This window comes from Lissotriton helveticus, chromosome 1_1 (assembly GCF_964261635.1).
Source record: "Lissotriton helveticus chromosome 1_1, aLisHel1.1, whole genome shotgun sequence".
Lineage (NCBI taxonomy): Eukaryota > Metazoa > Chordata > Amphibia > Caudata > Salamandridae > Lissotriton > Lissotriton helveticus.
Window position 1 is genome coordinate 1397541061 of NC_136057.1, and position 16418 is coordinate 1397557478.

Consider the following 16418-nt stretch of genomic DNA (forward strand, 5'->3'; position numbering starts at 1 on the left):
TGATGGCCGGCGCTTAGGTTTCTTTTTAGTCCTGCACCGACTAGTGGTATGAGGACACTGCTGCTTATGTTGGGGGTAGTCTGATCCTAGCTCTCTCTGTCTTACCCGTGCGGCCTCCCGACATTGGTGAGCATCACAGTTCATAACTTTCAGGTCCTTCAGCTCCTGTCGCAAGCGTAGGATCTCACCCTCCAGCTGGTCCAACTGGGTCTGGAAGGTGAGGCTCTCCTCCTGTGAGAAAAAAAACAGAACATTTGGAAATCCTGAAGGGACAGAGAATAATTTAAGCAGAGACACAAAGCATGGGCTGATATGAATAACTGACGGGCAGAAGGAGAGTACTGCAGGGCAGAATACCTAAGAGGCAGAGGTAGAACATGGACAGAGAGGTAATCCTGAGTGGCAAGGGACGTGCTTAGGGTGAGAGGAGTATGTAAGAGAGAGATGAAGAGCCTGGTCAGAGAGGAATACTTGAAGGCCTGGGTAAAAGTGGAGGTTCCGAGGAATACCATGGAGGCAGAGTAAGAGAATGGGCACAGAAAAAATCATGGGCAGAGAGGTATACCTGGAAGCAGAGAGGTATAGCGGAAGTGCTTGAGTAAGAGAATGAGCACATAGCAATGCCAGAGGGACTGCATAAGAGCATATGTTGAGAGCAATTTCTGAGGGGCAGAGGAAGAGGACATGCTGAGAGGTGGATTTGAGCGCTCAGACAGAAATGCAAGAATGCACTGTAAATGGTTTGTAGTGAATAAGGGTAGTAATGTGGGATTGGTGGACACTACATTGCAGTGAACAAGGTATTTAATTTGGAAATGGGTGAGACTTCAGTGTAGTGAGAAGGCCATTAGTGTGGGACTAAATGAGACTACGCTGTTTTGACCAAAGCCAGTGACTACGCTGTTTTGACCAAAGCCAGTGACAGAATGGATAAGGCATGGCACTAAAAAAGGCTAGGGACGTGGGAACGTTACTGCAGTTAAATAACCATAGTGATGTAAAGACGGGTCAATCAATCAATCAATCAATCATGCATTTATGAAGTGCTGAAAATCCCCCCCAGGGATCTCTAGGCACTGGTGAAGCTCTGTTGCAACATTGTGCTGTGTAAGGCATGGGATGCTGGGATAGATGAAGCACAACTGCAGTGTATGAGGCCAGTGATGTGAGAATGGTTAAGGCTCCATAATAATGAACATGGATGTGATGGGCAATGGGTGAGACTCCAGGGAGATGTACTGAAATGGGTTGACACCAGACCTCTTTCTTTAAATCAGCATCTCATATTGATCAACATTCCATTTGACTTGAGCCCAATCAAGGGACTCTGCTCTATGAGGCAGTCTGTGTGACTCCCAGTACAACCTTACCTGCATTTGTGACTTAAGCTTCAGGTAGACGTTCATGATGTGTTCAGCCTCCTGGGACTTCAGCTGTGCCTTCTCCAAGCGGTTTTCTAGAATGCGGAGGTTCTGATAAGCGGAGGAGAGCAGTCAGAGCAAGGCAGAGGTATTTAGGCCTTCACCAAAGAAAAGCACTGTCTATGTGAGGCATGAGAAAGCAGGCATTAGGAAACAAAAACACAAACAATGTCCAGTCAAACTGAAGGGAGAACCAGAGAAGCATTTATTCACAGGGCAGTCTCTGCTGAGGTTGGTCCATGAGATGTCTCTTCTCCTCACAGCTCATCCAAGCAGTCTCTATTGTAGGCATTATTAAATCTCTTACCTAGGTGCAGCACTCACACCCAACTCTCTGATAATCTTGAATCACAGCTAAAAGACAGGCCTGAGTCCAATGTGGTTTCAGAGATCTTCTTCAGATTCTTGCACACCAGGAAATCACTAGAGATCGCGGTCAGCCTGAATTGGGAGGTTTGTCTGGTCAAAATATTTTTCTTGATAATGGCATCTCCAGTTGGCTATCACTCTAAATGACTTTTTAAGGGAGTCTGTGCCGATGTAAAACTGAACAAAATGAAAAGATGTTTATAGAAAGCTGGACAACAATAAGAGTCTGTCTGATGATCAAGGTGACTTCTTGAGGTCGCTTCTCTGGAATGCCTATCTGTGCAGCACAGATGGATCGACTGCTGACTGGCAAAAGAGTGTTACTGATCAGGAGTTCAAAAAGAGAGAATGCATGAGCTGAAGCTCCCAGTCAAAGGGTTTGTCAAAGCAGTACAGTCTCTGAATTAGTCAAAGTGATGGTAAAGCCAGGAAAGTCCTACCTTACTTGGATCAGTATCACCACATTGTTGTGGGCCATCCAGACATAGAGCCCTGCAAATTCAGTACTTAGAAGAACTTCCACTATTTTGCCAGTCTTCACTTTCTAATTAGAAATCATATTTCTCATGTCTATTAGTCCATTTGGTTCTATGTAATCAGCCAATGGCAGCAGAATGCACTCATTTCTTGCTTGAAAGCTCATGATGTCCTTGAGCCATGGAGGGAACTGCCAAAAAGTATTGCAATCTCCTCCCTTAATGACCTCTGAATTATAGTATATATTCGACCAAAAGGAACCAGTCGTAATGGTTTTCTTCAAAGTGGCTGTTTTCTATGGCATGTGTCCCATTCTGTGGAGATTTATAGTGTAGGTCTTTCCACTGAGACCCGTGACATATGCCACATGTTCCTTCTGGAGGGACTAGGCATAACTATGTGTAACACATTCTAGCAGACTAGTCACTACAGTATATTCCCTTCCACAGGTCACATTCACTATTACACAGGTCCCTTTTCCAAGAGTTGATCACTATATATTTATTTAAAAAAATCCTGTTAACTATGTATTATGTTCCTCTCACATGGACTTGTAGCTATGTGTGACATCCATAGCAGATGGTCTCAATGGTACAGTCTCTTGCGGTTGTATGTCAGAATATCATTAGGAAAACTATCATTGAATAGAATTATGTTGTCTTTAATATGGTTTCTAGAAATATTGTCACCTAGGTTGTAGATTTTCTGCTATTAAACCCAATGAGGCGATATTTTAGTCATGATATGCTAGTACTATACCTCCTCTTTCTCCAAAAGTCATTCATCAAATCTATGTTCGTGAGGTGCCGTTCCATGTTCTCATCTTACCGTTCTGTGTTCTCTAACTGCGTTATACTTTAGTGTTCTCCTCCATGTACTGGACTTTAACTGTATACTCAGACTGCTAGGTACTTGTGGAAATGTATTTATTCTATCTAGTCATTTACACATTCTCAGTGACTACGCTTGGTTGTCTCTGGTCATTCTCACTTGTCCTGACCTGTTGCAAGACTGCTTGTCGCTCCTCCCCTGCACAGAGGAAGTGGTGTACAATGATGTTTTCTGCAGCAAAGTCCCACTGATCACACTGTCATACACTGGAGTGCAGCAAAATGTGTAGTGTCCTCCTGCATTCCAAATGTGCACTAAATCACATAAACCTTCCACTGGAGAAATAATTATTTTTCAGTCTATTCCGTGCAAATCATATAAATTCTCCCCCCTGATTTACTTCATGCACATGCAGCCCACAGGAGTGGGAAAGTGGCCGACAGCAAGATTCAAAGACAAGAAATAGGATATTGCAGATATAAAAGAGAATGAAGACTGGAAGGGGGAACACAGCCTGGGCCTTTCATTTCTGCCCACAGTTACTTACATCAGTTCTTAATAGTATCATATACACATATCTGTTTATATGGCTAGAACAATTCCCTGACTTTGGAGGAGGAGGTGTGCTCACCTGAAGAGTGGCGAGATAATATTATAAGTCTATGGATCTTTGAAATATCCAACTCCCGGCATCAAAATGTTAATTAATTGTAATACTTGTTCCCCAGAGCTACCTTCTTTCATAGCAACATGCTTAGAATAATGCTCCAATGCCAAGCGAGGGTCGGGATTAAAAGAACTGTAAGAAGCAGGAAATGCCACCATACCACCATCCTTTAAAAGAATGAATGATAAAGTATTTCTACAATGTGCAAGATTACCCAAAGAAAGGGTGTTCTTGTGCTGAAAAGGTGTCCCATCACTGGCCTTGCCAAAGTGCAGACATATCTAGAGCTGCATTTGGCTTTGCTAAAGGACATGGTCCCATCAACAACTGCCAGTGACTCTGCTGAATAGCACACTTACATTTGGAGCTCAAGAATAGTAGCTGTGGAAGGCTTCTGCGCCAGCTAGGTCACAATGTGTGTTGCTTACCCTGTTAAATAGGGCAGGTGGAAATGTCAACTTACAGAGAGAAGGACAAGGGAATTCATTTTAAGCAGTGGAATAGCATTCTCCTTTGTCCCACCTTTGACAGATCATGGTAAAGGCTGTGACCCTTCATATGAAAACAGATATAAAAGTAGGTAAAGATATGTGAAAAGCAACAGTTGATTATTGCAGTTGAGAAGAACAGGGCCAGAAGTGGAGCAGGACAGAGCAGTGTGACTGCACCCTGACCTGCTGGGGCGGATCTTCATTCCCAGCACTGCTGCTCTGTGAAAACAAGGGAAATTGTAAGACACAGAGGTCTGAAAATCTCATCCAACCTACTCCCTCTGAAATGCTTCACACCATTAGCGCTGTACCTCTGGCAGGAAATAGGAACAGATCTCTGGGGTCTCAACTGGTGTATACCAGCAGGATGAGCACATCCAACTGTAGGAATGAGGAGAGTTCCATTATATAATTATGAAAGTGGTGAGGATCCCCATCTAATACTTGTCCTCTCCTTAAAGAGGTTATTAAAATGACTGACAGAAGAGATCTACACCCATTTAACCCTTGGAAACTCTCTGCAGGAGTACCCTCCGGCGTCTTCATCAATACTATTTGATGTCTCTTCACTGAGTCTAAAATAGAGGCCATACAGTCCTGCGGACTTCTGGGAGGATTTTGACCCTGACACTTTATTGCAAGTGGGCTGGACATAAATGAATGAGGGCGTGTTCCCACTGGTATATTCACCCTACTGAATCTGTCAGTATATGAGAGAAATGTTCTATACCCTGGTTTTCCCACTTTGCAGACCCTATTTACTTATCCTGACATTGTTGGAGTAGATGACGAATATATAGACCCGGCTTGTGTGTCTCTTCCAAACTTGTCTTACGGTCTGCATGGGAAACATAACATCATGCTTAACTAGTGACTTTGTACTCTTACCTGAGCCTCCTCTGCACTTCCATCATCTATGGTCTGTAGGCTCAGTGCTTCCTGTTGCTTCTGTCCATGCTGCAGTTTCACCTCTTCAAGACGCTTCTTTCGTATCTCCGTCTGGTGCTTCAATGCATTCAACCTTTTCAGTTTATCACACAACTTCTGATCTACAATCTCGATAGCAGCCTTTGAGGAAAAGAACAGGTAATTTGCGTTGGGAGAAGAGCATCTGTTTCAGAAGAAGAGGGAAACGCATCCCATTTTCTTTTAAGGAAAATGGGCTGCATTTAGAAAAAAAAACATGGTGGTCTCCTGAGCCCTGCAAGGCACCACCCCTGTGATATTCGTGATTCCTAATGGGTCGTACACTGAGACCTACCTCAAGAATATTAATGAGGTAGTTCTATTTGCAACCCACTGGAATTGCACAATGTGTCAAAGACACATTAGTACATGGGTGTTTACAATTACCAAATAGTGAAAATGTACTATTTGCTAATCGTAAAGCCAAACCTATGTACATCTGGCCCTTAATGTCTTTGCATTTCATTTTGATGAGAAAAGGCAATCAAGAATCAACTTACAGACACACAAAGTCAGTTTTTAAGACTGGTGATTATGAAAAACTGACTATTCGATCTGGTGTTCCAGACAACTAGTGTCCCCCTTTTTTTCCAGGCTGGAGAGATTGTTAACAAACATCTGCCATGGTATAATTCAGGACATGTACTTGATGTTGGTTTGTGTGGGCAGAAAACAGATGAAGCAACAAAATCAAAAGATGAGGGAGTGTGTGCCAAAATTGGGTTGTGGCTTGGAGATCACTGAAGGGACAAATAATTACTGTATTAATGTTGACATATAGAAGAGAGCAGGTAATCAAGTGGGCAGACCAACACAAAAAAGATCCATACATACAAGAAACACTCAGTTGATTTTTTCAGGATGTGCCATCAATGGCTATCTCAAACATGAGGTCAATATCAGTCTAGGCTTCAAAGCAACTCAATTCATCACAGTCAGGAGTATCAACCCTGAACATTCACACCCCACTTATTGTGCATAGGACTCTCTCTCCAATCCCTCGTGGTAGGCAGCAGTGTCACTCAAAATCCTCAAACCTTACAGCGATATCTGATTAAACCCTCCCACCTTATTCAATGTGCTGAGCAGTGCCCATTCAAACCTTCACTTTTTGTACAGAGCATTTAGCAACATCCCTTCACGGTCCCTCCATCGCTTAATGCATTAAGCACCATGAATGTTTCATTCATTGTGGTCACCAGTGTAATTTGCTCGGAGTGGTCACCAGTTGTGTCTGAATGCGGAAACCTTTCTTATAGGTGTTAGTACTGTCTGTCCAAATCTCCACTCCTTATTCATTGTGTCAAACAGTGTCCCTTCAGACCCTCACCTTCACTCAATCTGCTCCAATCTCATTCTCTCCAGACCTTTGCACCTCACTCGTCAAAATCAGCAGCATTGATCTAAAGTACCTGAAAAAATGATTTGCAGGAGCAAAATAGCAACTGGAATATGAGGGCTCCAGTAACATGCAGAATCTTGTAACCTTACCAAACACTAACTCTTCATTAATCAAGGGTTTCGTCAAAGTCTCAATTCTCACTAATTTGGGTCATTGATCTCCTGTGGTAACACAGACAGTAGAGATTCAGGAGATAAATGGAGAAAAGTCAGTGAACATTCAATCTTGAAATGTGTCCAAAGCCCGGGCTCTAACACTGTTGCTACTTTTGACCAATATCCCTGAGTCGCCCTGAGCACCCATGCTACATGGCACGCTCATGACTGGGGAACGGGGCCATACGCACACATGCGGGCGCGTCACTTCTAAACAATTGTTCTACACTTCTGGCCCGGCCTAATCGCACCCACATAAACTGCAACATTTGGTCTGCAATCTCTCCCCCTTTATTCTGCTCCCATATCAATACTTATTGCAGTAGGATCCTGTTGGCCTGCACTTCACATAAGCGGCACACCAAACAGGTATATACACATGATACTGTTAGAATAGGCATACTAGCAAGATGGTATCAAGTTTAATAGTTCTATCTCTGTTTCTATTTTTATTCTTTTGCACTATGATTCAAGACAGCTTTGTACAGTAATATCTGCTGCTAATCTCTGTAGTGACTTAATACTGACAATGTTTGATTGTAAAGTCAAATGCAGTGATTTGCCCACCCCCCCAACCTAGCGGGCACAAAAATGCAAACAGAGACACAGTATAGTTTGACATCTAATACAACGTATGTACAGTTGTATGTGGTGCTGGGTGTAAAACGAATAAAGATTATTTATTTATTTTTTTAAAGAAATTTGTCCACAGCCCAATCTACCTCACCTTCCCACAGCAAACAGGTTTCCTACCTGGCCATTCTTGTTCCTCATGGCAGCCATTTCAACAACACGGTTATGGAACGCCTCTTTTATGACTTTCTCGTCACCCTGTGAAATAAAATCACAGTTTTTGATTTTCTGATGACCATCCGCTGACGCCATAGAAACAATGCTTCAAATTCATCAGGACAGCAGATATGAGAAACTGCTCTGTGACATCACTAGATGCCTAGTATGGCCAGACAGTTCTCTTGTCCCTGTGTATTAATAGAGTAAAACACAGTGGACACAGGAGGGTGGGTATGTGGAAAATGACAAAATGTATATGTACCTAAGCGGCGTTCATTTGTGTTCACCCTCGCCACTGTTGAAGGTAAAGAAAGTCACGAAACAGTGGCCCCGCCATCTTGTTCCCTTTTAGGCTCCATCACGAACATAGATAGTAGCCATCTTTGTGTCATGACCTCTCTGCCCATTGCCGATAGCCATCATCTCTCTCTCTCTCTCTCTCTCGCTCTCTCTCTCTCTCCAGCCCCGCAAGCACCCCGCGCCCCGACAGCCCCCGGTCTCTCCTGTTCGGGCCATAAACGCACCGCTAAACACGACCTTGTCACCACTCTGGACCCCTGCCCCCTCGCTCTTTCATTCTACTCATAGAACGGGCCCTTTTGGTAACCTCTTCCTCCCTGCCCGATTGCCCGGCCTGATCCCAGGCCATCACCTAGCCCAACAGATGCAGTTTATTGCTTCCTACAGTAGGACCTCGACTCACATCAGAGGAGCGGTGATTAATCAAGGCCTTCACACCCCTAGACCTGACCGACACCCCCGCATCCCTCCCAGGAACACCCTTCCTCTCTTCTGATGGCCCCCCCCCCCGGCTACACCTGGCCTCTCGACCCAGTCCCACATCATAAAACTAGGTCTTGTGGATGTACCCCTCCGGCCCCGCATAGCGAAACATGATCTTATCGCCCGCCCAACCTTAGTTCTGACCACCCCCTCCTGCCCTCGTGCCCTGTTGGAATGTCCGGCTGCAGATTACAATCACATGTCACATTTGGGAGGGGAAAACAACATCAGAGCGGTCAGTATGGGAATGGGCCTGGAGCTGGGGTCCCAAACATGCCCTTTTTTGTACTTCAAAACGTCTTTATTGCAATAAGGAATGTTTGTACATCATAAACCTGTGTATAAAAGACGGAGCCGTAGAGAAACTTGTTAGAGCACCTCGAGAAGATACCCTGTTGTCTGATTTGACGTGTTCTGTTCCGTCGGAAATAAACTCCTGTTTCCTGCCTTCCAGTCTCCAGCGCCTGCCTCTTTATTTGGGTAATCGTGAGTTGGGTGAGAAGTGGCTAACGCCGGGCAAACCTAGAAAAGGGGTAAACGACCTGATCTGCCTGAACCCTTTTTCATCAATTGGCGTCCCAAACGTGGGGCCCATCAGCGACACGTGGATCCAGTGAGAGAGGTCCCAACGACAGAGTGAACGACTGCAACGATCGGGAAGAGCTCCTGCCCGATAGACCCTTGTCTGGCAGCCGATCATCCGAACTTCACCGGTTCCGAACAGACCTCTCTCGAGTGATCTACGGTCCTGACTGGGAACCATCAGGAGTGCCACAGCAATTACGGAGAATAGAGGACGATCGGGCGCTGGAAACGGAAGACGAGAAACCGTCCATACGGTCCGGGTAAGGTCGTGGAAACACGACAAATTGCGAATTGATTGTTTGATTGTCATTGGAAAATACTAGTATTACGCATTTTGATTGTTTTGTCCTGAGAGATTCTCTGTCTACAAACGGGGAAGGATAGGAGTATTCTCCCTTTGCAGAGAGTGAAGGGTGGGTAGCGCAGGCTTTTGCCCCCGTTGTAACCCGTCGCGCCTACTTCCCTCTCCATTTGATTGATTGTTATCCAAGCATTTATTGTTTTGGAATTGGTTCTCTTTGGATCATTCTCTATTTGCAAACAAGCACAGAGCCGCCATACTCTGTTTAGTCTTTGCAGATAGTGAAGGATAGGTAACGCAGGCTTTTGTCCCCGTTGTAATCCGTCGTGCCTATTTTTATCCCCCACTGATTGATTGTTTGACCGGACCTTGATCGTTCGGAATTGGTTCTTGGAAAGGATCTTCTCTGCCTACAAACAGAGAGGTATATGTAGGGGGGGTTTACCCAAGAAAAGTCACTGGGACCTGGGTCATAGTAAGTACAGGGAAAGAGGGGTCCCAATGTAGAACAAAGCTAATTAACACACAACCCAACCCCTGCAATTCCAGCCCCCTTTTTCCGCAATTGTAACATTCATGTACTGTTTGGGGCATGTGTTGCTCAATTGATTTAATTTGATTCATGTCCATATGTTTATTCCAGCAATGGTTTAGTTCTTCAGATTACCGTCTGTGTTATGGTCACTTTCCCTACCTGCACTAAACCTCACTTTACCACTTCCCCCACCCTGGGCACTATTCAACCGTTTTCACAATGTGAAATGTTGGATAATTTTTCCCATATTGTGTCTACTCTGTGAATTAAACACTGTAGACCCTTTAATTGTGTTATTTTCATTTAACTGTGTGTTAATTAGCTTTGTTCTACATTGGGACCCCTCTTTCCCTGTACTTACAAACAGAGAGGAACAGGAAGATCTCTCTCTTTGCAGATAGTGAAGGGTAGGTAGCGCAGGCTTTTGCCCCCGTTGTAACCCGTCGCGCCTATTTTATTCCTCATTTGATTGATTGATTGTTTGTCCGAACTTGACTGTTTGGAATTGGTTCTCTCTTTGGGTATTCCCTATTTGCGAATACTGTAGAATAGAAATATTCTACCTAGTCTCCGCAAAGTAGTGAAGGATAGGTAGTGCTGACTTTTGTCCCCGTTGTAACCCGTCATGCCTATCTCCCCCCCATTGCTCAGTAGTTGGTTCAGCCCGGACCATTTATTAGAGGTAGACCATCTGGCTCCACCGGAGGACACCCCTAATAAAAAGGACATATATAAAGAAAATGCGGATTAGCCGCTGTATCGTGCTAGCAAATAAAAGAACATAAGAATCGTTAGGAAAAACAAAAGGAATCGAGTAAAATCAGTAGGCCACTGATGAGATCTCCTTTCAACCTCACTGAAATGGAAGCATTAGGAACAACCCCTCAGGAAATATGAAACTAGTGAGGAAAGCCGAACTCAACGCCATGATGACTGCGAGACAGCTCGGCTCCACCGACCACCCCGCCCAATTAACGACAAACCCTAGGCAAATATTAGAAATATACAACACAATAGCAAAGTAACAAGTTAAAACGTTTTTATTTGAACAAAAATATATTAAACAACTATTTACACGGCAAACGGCTGCAACAACAAACCCACAATGCATTTCGCCGTCTGCTTGACGCCGTTCCTGTCCCTCCTTCCCCAAAGTAGCAATGTCGGGCTACTTTGGGCTACTTTCTAGTAGGTTTTTGGGCGTCAGAAAGTCTACAAAAGCCGTCGGCGGCGGCCTGGGGTGGAGAACCATTACGCGAATAGTCCGGAGGCGACACCAAGCGCCAAGGCCTGTCCCCAGGATGAACCAAGGGACCCGCTCCTGTGGCCTGGGGTGGAGAAGCGGCTGGCCGCCCCTCGGCCGGAGAGGTCATGGGGTGAATGGCCCGGCCCGGAATGAACTCGTCCTCCCATTCCCTTCTTCTCCTGACGCCTTGCAGGCCACGGGGGGGGGAATGTCTTGCATATGCCTCCGCCCCCCCCCCCTCTTCTTCATCGCCTGGTCCGGCCATAACAAATGTCAGCGAGACGCCGTGGGGTGCACTGGGAGGGAGAGGCGGCGCGGACGAGCCTCTCCCGCCTCCCCAGGTGGAGGCCCCTCAGCTGCACCCCCAACGCTCCATGCACCCGGCAAAGGGTTCGTCCACTCTTGCGGTGCAGGGACGCTCCACGCACCCGGCAAAGGGTTCGGCCACTCTTGCAGTATAGGGACGCTCCACACACCCAGCAGGGTCTCGTCCACTGTGGCGGTGCTACAACGCCTCACCCAACAGGCCGGAGTCCGTCTGCTCATTTGACCCAGTGACTGCCGGTAGATGCAGAACTCCTAAAAATGGCGGTCGACCTTGCAGGAACGAACCTGACGTGCAGGGATGGCCTGGTCGCTGGCCAGCTAGAAAAACGAGTCCTCCGTTCAGAAACGTTCTCCTCAGCTTTGAAGATTCTACGAGAGTTGCGGAGGGCCCTCGACCTCCGCGGGCCCCGACCGCCCCCCGATGGGAAATGACTGCCATGATTGCCCCCAGAACGACCAAGACGAAGCCACGGGACGTCGGCGCCCTCATGCTGGCGCCAGCCTCAGTTTTGAATGACCCAAGATACTGCAGACTACCGATTTGATCAGTTCCGGTGGAACATCAGTATGACCCGGTAGGAAAGATTGTTGCCCCTCCCTTTTCTTTGATTGATGGTTCATGTCACCGGTCCCTTCTGTTGCCCCTTAACGCAACTTCTGGACTGCCGAAAAGAAGTTCTGGTCCAACCACGAGTTGGTAGAGACAGTTTGACTATACTTGGACCCGCCTGACCCCACCCAAAATGGCGCCGGTACAAACGAAACTCACAATTCCCCATTGTGTTCCGGATGCTCAGACTTGATATCGTGAGATATGTATGCAGTTTTGAAGCACATGGCGGGAGGGATGAGTATTGCTCGAACATTCGAACAGTGAATTTGATATTAAGTTCTGACGCATCATTGATTACAGTATTATTGAAAGTTCGACTCTTTTTTACACTGATGGTACTTACCCACAATGAATTTTCGATATGATTTTATTGCACTTATCGTACCTTGATGAAATAAAACAACCACCGACTCGGTTATGTTTTCCGCAGATAAATATGCCCTCATGTACAGTTCCAGTCTGCTCCGTGGCTGGCCCACGTGGTTGTAGGCCTGCATTTGTACGTCAACATTTTTTAAATAAAGATTTTGTGACAACAAATACAGTCGTAGCTTTTGGATTGGTAAGTTTTGAATACATAGCCCTTGTTTCCGATCTACGTAAAATATAGGCGAAATAAAGCAAGTCGATTACTGAAAGGTTAAAAAGCAAAGTACCTAGGAATATTGAAAATGTGAACGATCCGAGTTGTTGCGTGTGTTTTTTTACTTTTGTGCAACCTAAGGCAATCGATAAAGGTCCCGATGTTCTGTTTTACTTTGTATGCCACATATCTCAGGGAAATTGTTTCAGATGCCCCTAAACCAGACCCGGTACCACTGTAGACCACCCCGACTCCTCGAAGAAGAACACGAGTTCACCCACTTTACCCTGATTGCCCTTTTGTTTCGACCCCCCCCCACACAAGATCCGCAATACCACACGTGGGCGATCTATGCAATGTGCAGTCCATAAATGATTATGCCTCCCGCACCACCAGTCCCACGGGGCTTAAAACGCCGAGATGGAAGGGACTGCACCCCGCGGAGATAGGTCGAAATACGTAGTAAGTAAAAAGCCTTTTAGGTTTATGCGCGCGAATGTGTCTTTAACCGCCGCCCCCACCCCTTCTTCTTCCCCTTCTTTCTGCAGGTCGCATCAGTACATCGACTAAGTGTGGAGAAGACCTAAGCAACGCGGATTTGGGTGATATGAATGCATGTGTGTATGACCGAATGTGTGTAACTCGACTGGATATACGTTGCACGCGTTGACCTGATAAGAGAGATGTCTTTGTACGACTTGAGTGATGATTGGACGGCCGATGGAATGGGGAAAAAGGGGGTCTGAACATAGCACCTATACACGATGAACAGACATAGATATAACGCACCCTTACTTAGAAACGACCATCTCTCTAATAATGCAACCAAGAATGACGTGCACCTACGAGTAGATTCTTACGACATGAAACTCGAAGTTGCCCATAGTTCCCCCAACTAACACCCTCCGTTGCCTTGGCCTGGATACCCGTCCGCTAAAAATGATTCAAAGATCCCACCGTAAGTACTACCCCGACCAGGATAGTTCCCGAACAATTGACGAAAGTATAAGTATTTGCAACAGAGACGAACAGCAAAAGACAGCCAGGCGAATTAAATAGGAAACTAAGGATGCGCAGCATGCAGGAGGAAATGTCTTTGGCCAAGTACTGTTCTATGTTTTGTCTTGAATTCTGTATGTAAATGCATGTACCCCCCCCCCCCTCGCCTGAATTCATGTGTACGTGGTATATGGATTTACGTTGTCCCTCAGTCTGTGTTTCTATATAATATGACCCCTACTGTTTTGTGTTTTGTGCGCATCAAAATGGCCTATTATTGTACACGTTTCTCTCTCTCGTCCTTTCCCTTCATGTTGTACGTGTACCGAATAGTTCATTGAAAATGCGAACGACCCCTGCTCCCTCTTCCTCTGTGTGGTAATGTTGTGCCCCGCCTAATTGGTTTTTCGAACACAAAGGTGATCGACAAAATTGCCAGAAACTAAAACAATTGTAATTTGCCATGTTACTACCTCTCCTTTTCTGTAAAAATGACAGAACTCGAATTGGCTATAAGGAAAGGACAGGTAAGACGACTGATGTCCCCCTAATCTGGCCCTTTTTATAGGAGGACTATACGTCAGTGGCCTTCTGCTCTCAGCTCGTTAAAAACACAATCTCCTAGGCCCAGATTGCCCCACCCCTCCGCACCCAAGTACGGATGTCCAAAACGTCCCCGTTCCTCCCGCTTGACCCCAGCTCCGTAAACTCGAGGTATAACTGATGACCCTGCTTAACTGTTGCTCCCCGAGAAAAGAGTGTTTAGCCTCTACCCCTCTCTCATGATGATAAAAGACTGCCTGGGCTAGGGTCAGAAAGCCACATGCGACATGAATGAACGCCAAATAGACCTAGTTCAAAATCAGTAGACACGCCTGTATACATACTCCACAGTGATAACTTCTGACCGTGACCGATGAAACGTACCCCCAGCTACCTAGATCTGGGACGGAATTGAAATGTATAAATGCCTTCTCTTGCCAGTTCGCTAAAACCTGTTTTGTACCCATTCAAGGATACACAGCCACCGGAGGAGAGGGGCTGGACGTGACGCACAGCCTGGCCACAGATCGTGAGGCGCGTGTGACCTCGACCTAAGATGGAGCCGCAGAGCAACGGGACGCGGGACGATGCACCACTCTCAAACGCAGAAAACGAAGGAATGGGGGGCTGCCTTGAAGCCCTCTACTTGTTGACCCACGCGTGCCAGAAGTCCCCGCCCCTTTGAGCCCGATTGATGGACCTGCCTGCGCATCACCCTTTTGCTCCCCTGGTCCGTCTCAAAGATCCGGTCCCACTCCGCCCTCTCCTCCCTCGATTATCCGACAAAACCCCTTCTATCCTTTCCACGTGGATTCTGACTCCGAGAAAGAAATGCAGGTGCCCAGCATAAGGCACCCTTAAGAGAGATTAGCTAGGAAACAGGACTGTGGCCTAACGGCAAAGGACAGATCACACCCTGCGACGTGTAAAGAAGGACCCGAGCTGGACCTATAGCTCCACCGCCGGTGCTCAACAGCGCCAACGGAAGAAAACGAACTACCAGAACCTACCAGTGATGACTCGCTACTAATAAAGACACTGTGGCGAAGACCCCCCCCTTTTTCGGAACTTTCTACACCCCTTGACTAATTGCTTGTATTGGACTAAATTCCTCCCTCAATCACTTTTGCCTGTAAAATGTTTCATCGGTCACTTTTAAGTACGACAAATGTAAATTTATATGTATTCCACCTCGTATGTTGCATCAACTACACACGGTTATATGTAAGTCTACCAATATTGACAAACGCTATTTCATTGACTAAACACGACTATATGTATGATAAACACGGAAATGATCTATCTTATGTAAAAAGCGGCGACTGTGGAAAATGACAAAATGTATATGTACATAAGCGGCGTTCATTTGTGTTCACCCTTGGCACTGTTGAAGGTAAAGAAAGTCACGAAACAGTGGCCCCGCCATCTTGTTCCCTTTTAGGCTCCATCACGAACATAGATAGTAGCCATCTTTGTGTCATGACCTCTCTGCCCATTGCCGATAGCCATCATCTCCCTCTCTCTCTCTCGCTCTCTCTCTCTCTCTCTCTCCAGCCCCGCAAGCACCCCGCGCCCCGACAGCCCCCGGTCTCTCCTGTTCGGGCCATAAACGCACCGCTAAACACGACCTTGTCACCACTCTGGACCCCTGCCCCCTCGCTCTTTCATTCTACTCATAGAACGGGCCCTTTTGGTAACCTCTTCCTCCCTGCCCGATTGCCCGGCCTGATCCCAGGCCATCACCTAGCCCACCTCTCGACCCAGTCCCACATCATAAAACTAGGTCTCGTGGATGTACCCCTCCGGCCCCGCATAGCGAAACATGATCTTATCGCCCGCCCAACCTTAGTTCTGACCACCCCCTCCTGCCCTCGTGCCCTGTTGGAATGTCCGGCTGCAGATTACAATCACATGTCACATTTGGGAGGGGAGAACAACATCAGAGCGGTCAGTATGGGAATGGGCCTGGAGCTGGGGTCCCAAACATGCCCTTTTTTGTACTTCAAAACGTCTTTATTGCAATAAGGAATGTTTGTACATCATAAACCTGTGTATAAAAGACGGAGCCGTAGAGAAACTTGTTAGAGCACCTCGAGAAGATACCCTGTTGTCTGATTTGACGTGTTCTGTTCCGTCGGAAATAAACTCCTGTTTCCTGCCTTCCAGTCTCCAGCGCCTGCCTCTTTATTTGGGTAATCGTGAGTTGGGTGAGAAGCAGATAACGCCAGGCAAACCTAGAAAAGGGGTAAACGACCTGATCTGCCTGAACCCTTTTTCATCAGGTAAATGTAAGTATCTGGGCCATTTGTTTTTTTGTATCGAGGAAACAAAT

At 46.3% G+C, this 16418-nt stretch overlaps 1 protein-coding gene across 2 annotated transcripts in view; it reads right to left on the reverse strand.

Moving 5' to 3' along the window:
- ODAD3 (outer dynein arm docking complex subunit 3) overlaps positions 1 to 16418 on the reverse strand; it is a 189449-nt gene that overhangs the window by 125086 nt on the left and 47945 nt on the right. The window contains exons 3-7 of one of the 2 annotated variants that reach the window (XM_078684187.1): positions 7533 to 7610; positions 5145 to 5324; positions 4440 to 4475; positions 1371 to 1472; positions 106 to 231 (exon numbers count right to left, since the gene is read on the reverse strand). In XM_078684187.1, coding sequence (XP_078540313.1) covers positions 106 to 231; positions 1371 to 1472; positions 4440 to 4475; positions 5145 to 5324; positions 7533 to 7610 — 522 coding nt within the window. The remainder of the gene's footprint in view (positions 1 to 105; positions 232 to 1370; positions 1473 to 4439; positions 4476 to 5144; positions 5325 to 7532; positions 7611 to 16418) is intronic. The other variant, XM_078684188.1, reaches the window with a different exon arrangement.